At 43.9% G+C, this 9220-nt stretch overlaps 1 protein-coding gene across 1 annotated transcript; it reads left to right on the plus strand.

Annotated features, from left to right (window-relative positions):
- The first annotated feature begins 1653 nt into the window (after positions 1-1653).
- LDHA (lactate dehydrogenase A) lies at positions 1654-8373 on the plus strand. Its single transcript, XM_063331307.1, has 8 exons — positions 1654-1797; positions 3405-3539; positions 4139-4256; positions 5074-5247; positions 5705-5878; positions 6728-6845; positions 7275-7398; positions 7554-8373. The coding sequence occupies exons 2-8, from the start codon at positions 3414-3416 to the stop codon at positions 7716-7718; spliced, it is 999 nt and encodes a 332-aa protein (XP_063187377.1). The 5' UTR covers positions 1654-1797; positions 3405-3413; the 3' UTR covers positions 7719-8373.
- Positions 8374-9220: the final 847 nt, after the last annotated feature.

A 9220-nucleotide genomic window follows, 5' to 3' on the forward strand; every position in this document is an offset into this window, starting at 1 on the left:
CCTTTGGTAGAAATGCCAGTCTTTATAATAAGAACCAAAACTTCGTATTTTTCTGGCTTGTTTCACGTAAATCTCCTGTTCTATGTTTCAAGCATCTTTAGATATTTTCTCACCTGTGTTTTTTGTTTATTTTGTTTTGCCAATAGACTGTCAAAGAAATTGGGAGGCTTTGCGCTACCATTCCTGTCAGAAGGGAATTGTCACTGGGATGGTCCGTGAGCAGGCGCTAGCGTGCCTTGAACAGCAGCAGGAAATTCCTTCAGTTGTAAAACAGAGTTTGGTAGATGAGTACAAACCTTACGTGTGATGAGATATATCCATCTTCACACCATCTGCTCTGGTCTAGCACGACCAAGGGCCGTGTTTGAAGCTCACATGCACTGTGAGTGGGATGAGGTCGTGGAGAGATCAAGACCTCCACGAAAACCTCATTTGAAATTGGCTAACTCTACTGACTAAGAGATAAACTATATAAAGTGACTTTAGAGGAGAGAAAAGACATCCCAGACAAAACAGAGATGGAAATGTTGGTATGGGTAGAGGAAGAGAAAGGGGTTAATTAGTAAGAAAGGCCTTCTGCCATAGCAAGATAATCACCTCAAAAAGGAAGTCAAGTACATCTTAGAAGCTGCCAAAAATCAGGTAGAGCTAGAATCCCGAAAGGAAATCAAGACAAACATCACAAAGATACTGCAGCTACAAGAAATTAAAAAAAAAGGGGGGGGGGGGAGAAAAAAGTATCACTGTAAAACAAGATTGGGAAAATAAAGGTAACCCAGCTACTCACACAAGATTAAATGAATGCTTCCCTGATTTTTCATTAAGGATCAACATGTTAATCCATGGCATAAAGATAGGATATCTAAGAGGGGTAGAAGGGAGACCTGGATACAAGGTAATAAATGAATACAGCCAGCTGGCAAGCAAAACTCACAGTCTACTGCGTTCCAACTGGAGGAACCAGACAATCTTGAACACAGAATCCCAACGCACAGCAAACCACAAACCCACGTGCAAAGATTTTAAGTAAATTTACTGACTTGGAGGCATTACCACAGGCCCAGAGAACAGCTAATATTTAAGAAGTGAGCCATGGCGGACGCGGCCTGCACTTGTGCTTTTGATGTCTGTGCAGTTCTTCAGGAAAATTTGCAAAGGGAAGTTTAACTACCAACATGAACAAAGGGATAAAAGGTGGTATGGGTTTACTAAAAGCCAGTTTTGTGGGACAACCCTGTAGCGCAGCACAAAATCAAAACTTCAGGCATCTGGGATGTAATTAAAATTTTTATCTTTTTTTCTCTTTGTTTCCTAGCAAGAAACAAGTGAAGGACTTGGCTTTGCAAACCAACCACAGGGTGACGGGGAAGCCGACAGCGTGGCGTGACTGTGAAAACAGATCATCGTGTGTCCTGTCGTGGTGTTTCCAGTCACGGCAGGAAAACATGAGGGCTCCCGCTTGAGGCACGGCGGCGAGACCGTCCAAAACCCTCCACACGGGAGCCTCTCCCCAGAGAAAAGCGTTCCAACGGGAAGCTTCCCTCATGGCGCCGACCGTTAGCGGCCGGCCGTTAGGGGCCAACCGTTATAACCGTCCAGCCTCGCCTCAACTTGTCGTCGTTTCCCGCCCCACACCGCCACCTCTCCTCACCCTCCACCCCGACGTGTCGGCGGGCACGTCTCCACAGCGGACGGCCCGCCCGCCTCACGTCAGCCGCCCGGCCCACTACTTAAGGCGGCCGCCGCGCTCCCCGCCCCGCCGTTGCAGCAGCCGCCGCGCTCGGTTGAGGACCCTAGGTAGGTGCCATCGCCTTGGCGGGTTGCTGTGGGGAGGAAGAGGGGGGGATGTGGGCGCCGCTGGCCGACAGCCCGCCGGGGGTTGGGCGGGGGGGGAGGGAATCGGTCGAGCAGGCGGCGCCGAGCTCGACCGATTCCCCCCGGCGGCCGAGGAGCTCCGGGGTAGACGCCCTGGACTTCATCCCGCCTTGGGTGGGGTGTGGAAGAGGCACCGCGCCCCTACTCGCCGGACTTACGCAACCGGCGTGATTTCCTCAACCCTTTCCCTTGCCTTGAGGCTGCTGGGCGCCGCGTTGCCACGCCATCTCCCCTCCCCCCGCCCCCCAATTAACTGGCTTTCCCTAATGAGTGCGGGGGGACCCTACCTGTTGGGGAGGGTGCTGGGAGTGACCCTGCAAAGGGCTGGGGGGATGGGCGCAGGGGCAGCGTTTGGAACGGAGCGTTATTACACCGCCTACTGCTGGCTCTTCCCTAACATGCTGCTTTCGGTTTGCGCTCTAACAACAAAAAAACTGAGTATTAAACGTAGTTGAGAAATGCTTGAGTGGGTGCTCCTCACCAGCCTCGTGCATAAAGCGCTTATAGTGCAAAGGGAGGACTTGGCACATGGAGAGAGAGCGCACTATACTGGGCCAGGCTTCAGGAGGCTTCTGAAAATGAAGACTGACAGATCTTGGTTAACTTCCCCTAAATAAGGGCACTGATGGCTTCCTGTCTCCCCCTTCCCCCGCCCGCCCCAGACTCGCAGTCCTTACCTGCTCTGCCAACGCTGACTGGCCTTTCCTGCTCAGAACGGGTTGCCGCCTGTTCAGCACCAACTTTAGAATCGTGTTGTGTCTATACTTGCATCCATCCATCGGTGAGGCTGCCCTTGCCTCGGGCTTTTCAAGCAAAGCAGAAGCTGTGCTGCTTGGGAAAGCGTGGTATCCGCTTCTGCAGGGACCCTGGCATAAAAGCACAATACTCCATCGTCATCATGGCATTTCAGTACACCTGTGGCTGTTGGATTAGAACCCGTATAACTGGGTTGCCGTGCAGCTAGTAGCTAAAAAAATTGAGGGTGGGAGAGACGGTAACACTGGACTAGACATCTTAATTCAAAAGTAGGCAGTTTCACTTTAAAAGAAATCCATAAAGTTGACTTTGAGGATCACATTGTGCTTAAGAAGGGCTTGCATAAGTGTTGTACAGCTTCAGCTCCGGAAAGGCTTCGGGGCACAGAGTACCAGTTTTTCAGGGCGGTAGACTGGAGATTGCCAGACCATGTGGTGCTTAGAAGTACTAAAATGGCTTCCTGTACCTAAATGTAATATGGATGATCATTTAGAACATTCTGCTAGTGCTGCTGGAGTGCCATCCAGCTATATAATGGCTCTCAGGCTGTATTTGAGGGAAAGCTATAGTGAGCTTAGACAGTGCATTGTCGTCAGTAATTCTTTTTTTTTATCATTTTGCTGCATACAGGCAGTACTGCCAAATGTTGCAGGCATGAGATTTGTACCCATTTTCTTATCATCCTGGAATAAAATCAGTCTTGCTTGATTCAAACATCTGGCATTGGTAAAGGCTCCAAAGCCTGGAGAAATAATCTGCTGCTTTCCTTTCAGCCGTGCACCATGTCTCTCAAGGATCAGCTCATCCACAATGTCCACAAACAGGATGAGAGTCATGCCCACAATAAGATCAGTGTGGTTGGTGTGGGTGCAGTTGGAATGGCCTGTGCTATTAGCATCCTGATGAAGGTAAGTGTCTAGCTCGGGATGAAGCATCACAGTTGTGACTACCTGAGGCCTAAAAGAGAGGCAAAAGTAGTCTCCTGTATTAGACTAATTGGGCTAGCATACAAGATGAACTTTTGTTTGTACATTCCTTTGGGCCTGAAGTGAAGCAGTGATCTACAAGCTATTGACAGAGAACAAATAACTGTAGTTCTTGTAAACAAAGTTTACCCTAGTATCAGACAGAACATGCTCTATGTATCATTTTGACTTAAAAGCTGCATTTACCATTGAATGACTTCCAGACTCTGTTCTAAGTAGTTGTCCTTTAACACTCCAAATGTACAAAAAGGTTAAGAACTGAGGAGTCATTTTGTCTGAAGCAGAGTGTGCAATGGAGTAATACTTTGCAGCGTGGACTGGAAAAAAAATGGTCCTAGCACTCTGAATGACGTGTCTTCTTCATTGCATTATTGTATCAAAATGCAAGTAAAGCATTACAGATGAGCAAAATTGCTTAGGTAGATCACTGCTTTTAAAATAATTGTAACTTCACAGTTTACAAATTGGGTACTTTGCTCAAAGAGGCAATAAACTTAATATTTAATCTTGGTCTTTTTTAGGACTTAGCTGATGAACTTGCCCTTGTTGATGTTGTGGAGGACAAGCTCAGAGGAGAGATGCTAGATCTCCAGCATGGCAGCCTCTTCCTTAAAACACCAAAGATTGTCTCTGGCAAAGGCAAGTATTGGCTCTAACGCGCTCATTATTTCCAAATGGAGATAGCCACTTCAGATCTCAAACTGGTCATCCAAGTCTAGCAGTTAGTCTGTCATCCTCATTGTTAGGAGGAAAGCTCATTTAACTTTCCTGCAGAAATATTACTCAGCTGACTCTCTTTCATATACCTTGTTAAGGCCAGTCCAACTAGGAATCCTCTTCCAGAGTTCACCACTCAGTACAGGAAGATGAATTTCTTAAGTACTCCTGCACCTTTAAGAATTTTATTTCACAGCCAGTTAGCCCCTGAATACATTACTACTTACTTCTTGGCTATAAAGGTCTGATAGCTTTATGTTTACTAGCAACCTGACTAGGCCAAGTGATAGCCACTTTCATATCTTAGTTAACGTGCAGCTCCAGAGGGCACAGTAGGTTACAGTAGGTTACTTGTAATAGTAAGTTAGGTAACCTACAGGTAACAGTAGGTTACAAGGGCAGAGCCTTCTTCCTCTTCTACACAGCACTTGCACCAGATACTATCCTGACAGCTTCCCCTATATCCATCTGGGCCCGAGAAGTACGGAATACCACTGCCCACATTCTACACTGCAAGATTTTGATACGCCCTTAAGGTCGCCACTTGGTGGCAATGATCCACAGCCTTAAAAGAAAAATTTAACTTTCTATAGAAGCAAAGTCTAGGGTAACAATTACCAGGAGAATTTCTGCACCCTCAAACTTGAGCATTTTGGATATTAATACTAAAAGGAACTGAACTCCTGTTCTGAACCATGTGTAGAAAGAGGTCATGTTTGACACAGCCTTTTGTCTGCAGATTACAGTGTGACTGCACACTCCAAGCTGGTCATTGTCACTGCTGGTGCCCGTCAGCAAGAAGGAGAGAGCCGCCTTAACTTGGTCCAGCGCAATGTGAATATCTTCAAATTCATCATTCCCAATGTTGTTAAATACAGTCCTGACTGCAAGCTGCTTATTGTCTCAAACCCAGGTTGGTCTTGCATTGCCTTAATATGAGGATTTGTGCTAGAGATTACTGTTTTCTTCAGTAAGGTAGCATTAGTATATTAATATGACCAAGCATAGCTTTTAGAAAATACTTATGCCATGTAACCACATAGCAACAAGCGTTATCTTCCCTCTCCACACTCAGCAAGCTGGTCCTCTGAGAAATAAACCAAGTTGCCTCCAACTTGGATCTTCAGCTGCCTTTTAAGTGATCTTTAGCAGAGGACACAGTAAGGGGCACTGATAATTGCGTGCATAGCGTAAACAGCCTCTCAATTCTGCCTTGAAAAGTCATTATGTTAGCCCACTACAGGGCCTGGTGACAGGCATTGCTTGATGCTCTATTCCATGTGACTACCATGCACATAAAGTCTTTGCAGATGAGTGGAAGATACCATCCTAGTTATCCAAACTTATGATCCTCCCTGCTCTACTTGCAGTGGATATTTTGACCTATGTGGCCTGGAAGATCAGTGGATTTCCTAAACACCGTGTTATCGGCAGTGGCTGCAACTTGGACTCTGCCCGTTTCCGCCACCTCATGGGAGAAAGGCTGGGCATCCATCCTCTGAGCTGCCATGGATGGATTGTTGGAGAGCATGGAGATTCCAGTGGTAAGCGTGAAATCTGGCTGTTATGCAGAACTCTTTCTGATACTTTGCAAGAAACAACTCTAAAAGCTACAGTAAAACCTTTGCACTGCAGTACCTTAAGAATGCAAGTCCTGCTCTAAATCTGCTGCTGCACAGAGTAACCCTAGATGATCTATATTTGACCCGAGTTACTCTGCTTGGAAAAGGTCATTACTGTAACCAGAGGAGGCTGAAAATTTCTAGGCTAAGTTGTTCCCGTAAGTCTCAAAAAAAACCAAACTGAAGCACCAGGAGGGTAGAGTTCTCTGCAAGGGACTCCCAAAGATCTCCACTAGCTCTACTGGTAGTCACTTAGTGTCTTTACTGGCATCTCTTGATTACTTCAACAACTATATATAGGAACTGAAGTGCAGAGGCAAGTCTAGAGGACGGGAGAAAGTATTACTTTCTCCTTATTTAACCTGTACTTTTTCTAGCTGCACCAAAGCAGTAGTGTCTGCTTCCTGACACTCAGCAGGATGCATTTAGAAAAAATTCTTATTTTGAGAAACATTTGCAAAATACAGAGTTACTGTCACTTTTGCGCATGTTGCTTAGGTGTTTCACTTTAGTAAAGGTAAAGTCAAACCTTGTGACATCATGTATAAAGAAAGATGTTCATACGCTCCTAGGTTCTTAGCCTACAAATTAGATTGGCCTCGTATGTCATTCTATATTTAAAGTCATATCTAAATCATAGTGATGTGTGTCGCAGATTAATCCAACTAGATCCTATGTTAACTGTTAATCTGAGGAGGACAAAGCTAAGTTTTCTTGTGGCTGGGGAGATTGTTCATCTTGTGAGATAATTAATCTCTGTGCAACTCTCAGTACCTGTCTGGAGTGGAGTGAATGTTGCGGGTGTCTCCCTGAAGGCTCTTCACCCAGACTTGGGAACTGATGCAGACAAGGAACACTGGAAGGAGGTCCATAAGCAGGTGGTGGACAGGTAAATACTGATTTTATTTTTTTTTCAACATGAGAACAAGTGATGAAGAGCAATAGCAGCTCTGAACTGCAGTATCCATATCTGGGTTTCATAAATACCATAGTAGCCCAAACCAAATGTCAAGATGCAGACGTAACAACTTGCAGTAATATTTTAAGGAGTAATGTAGATTTGGCAGAGTTAACTTTTCATGGTTAGTCAACTTCAAATTAGGGAAGTACTTCAACTTCCACGTTTCTAGTGTAACTGTGGGGAGCAGTGTAAAAAGCAAATAGAATTCTTCACTGCTGAGTAAAGTCCTGACAGCAAGTCAGTCAAGCTTCTGATGTCTCCAAATTGATTAAGGCACCTCCAAAAGCCCTTCTTACAATTTTTTAAATATTTCACTTGATGGTACTTGTTTTTTAATAAGTAGCTTTGTCTCTGCAGTGCCTATGAGGTTATCAAACTGAAGGGGTACACATCATGGGCTATTGGCCTTTCTGTGGCAGATCTAGCTGAAACTATTATGAAGAATTTGAGAAGAGTGCACCCAATCTCTACAATTGTTAAGGTGAGCAGCCCCTTTTTGCTAACTCTTATCTTATTGCGAACTAAAATCCTTGTGATAACTTTCTAGTTTAATTTGAACTAAACTTAACTGAATTTTCCTGATAGGCTATTAGACACGCACAAATTGTGTCCTAACTATCCTTACCTACTTTTCAGGGCATGCATGGAATAAAAGAAGATGTCTTCCTAAGTGTTCCTTGTGTACTGGGCAATAGTGGCATCACTGATGTAGTGAAGATGATCCTAAAACCCGAGGAAGAGGACAAATTAAGGAAGAGTGCAGATACACTCTGGGGAATCCAGAAGGAACTGCAGTTTTAAATCTGCCCAGGCAGTCCACTCTTTGCAGTTTAATGGGCTTAGTGATTTGTCTTACGTTGCACTTTCCAAGTAGGTCAAATCTTTCAATGTATGTATGTATCTCAACTAGAACACACAAAAAGCTCAGATCTGAACAAACGAGTTTCCTGAAGATAGCATTAGGCAACTATTCTAGGGTTTTCCCTGTTCAGACACCCATGTTCTTAGCCAGAGCTAGATAACCTAGTCAGTCGTGTATAGTGATGTGGCGTGGCAGAAATCCAGCATTCAGATCAGCACTGCCTAGAAAACCCTCTGCCTTTTCCTCATCTTGTTTAATGTTGATTTGGAACAGTAACTAATTATTACACAATGTGAAACCAAAGACTATTGTCCTGCAGTTAAAGGATTGTCAAGCCAATTGACCACCTTTCTCTGCCAGCTGAATAGGTTAAGTATTTCACTGTTGGTAGGTCCAAATGTATTTTCCTAACACTGCTTTGGAATTTTTGTGTGTAATTTTTTTAGAGAACCTTATTTTTGTGTACTATATCAGCCTAGATCTAAGTTTGTCTCCTGAGCACGTTTAAAAAAAATTAAGGTGTTGGTATGCAACAAGACAGTGACTGTCCAACTGTAGTACCAACTCCAACACCAAATAAACCACAAACTGATATTTCTGTCTCCTTGTTTTTCTTTATAGGGCTTTGTCTCTAAAATGCAGCTCCACTTGCACCCATCTAAATGAAACAATTCTATTTCTTCTCAAACCTCACCTGTGTGTAATAACGTTACTCTTGTAGGCTCCAGATACTTACTAGTGAACTTTGCAATGATCTCAAGGTAGGAATGAAAAAACAGTAACAGAAGTATTTAAATACTTCCATATAGGCACAGAGGAAGAAATCTCTCCACATCAAGTATGTGACACTCATAAAAAGTGAAGTTGCTGACAAGTACAGAAAAGCTTCTCCTCTAGAATAGTAGCCGTGCATAAACAATGAGCAAAAGTTCCTCCTCAAAGTCCCCAGTAAGTTAGATAAAGAAGAATTAACCATCTTCTGTCATTAATATTTAAAAATATACCTCATGACAAGGGAAAGGCCTTATTCTTAGCTTTTTCTAACACTAGGACATAGCTCAAGAATGGAAATAAATCACCTGATTAAGTCTAGAGTAGCTTTTTAATATGCACTGCAGCTGGTGATACTTCTCAGAACAAAGTATTTTAGAATGAGCTGAAAGTGCTCATGAAGCAACTTCAGTAACAAAAGAAAGGTGTAGCTAGTGAACTGATTTCTTTTATATCCACATGACCAAAATAGCACCTGGAAAGAGAGCACACAGCAATAGTGTTTTATGCAGATGATAGCAAGATGGTACGAAGCCATTTTCAAAGCTTTCAGAAGATCCACAGGACTTAACAATTTTTACTACAAGCCTGACCCAGCTTTTTAATATGAGCTCGTCTCTTCAGATCCAATAGCAACATGAAAAGCCTCAAGACAAACGCTCAGTTTTGA

The sequence above is a fragment of the Chroicocephalus ridibundus genome, chromosome 4 (assembly GCF_963924245.1).
Source record: "Chroicocephalus ridibundus chromosome 4, bChrRid1.1, whole genome shotgun sequence".
NCBI classification, from domain to species: Eukaryota; Metazoa; Chordata; class Aves; order Charadriiformes; family Laridae; genus Chroicocephalus; species Chroicocephalus ridibundus.

Bases quoted from the DNA above. Each gene is read 5' to 3' on its own strand.
- LDHA (XM_063331307.1), top strand. From the start codon at position 3,414: ATGTCTCTCAAGGATCAGCTCATCCACAATGTCCACAAACAGGATGAG. The intron at 3,540-4,138 runs GTAAGTGTCTAG...GGTCTTTTTTAG, and splicing joins CTATTAGCATCCTGATGAAG to GACTTAGCTGATGAACTTGC. The intron at 5,248-5,704 runs GTTGGTCTTGCA...CTCTACTTGCAG, and splicing joins GCTTATTGTCTCAAACCCAG to TGGATATTTTGACCTATGTG.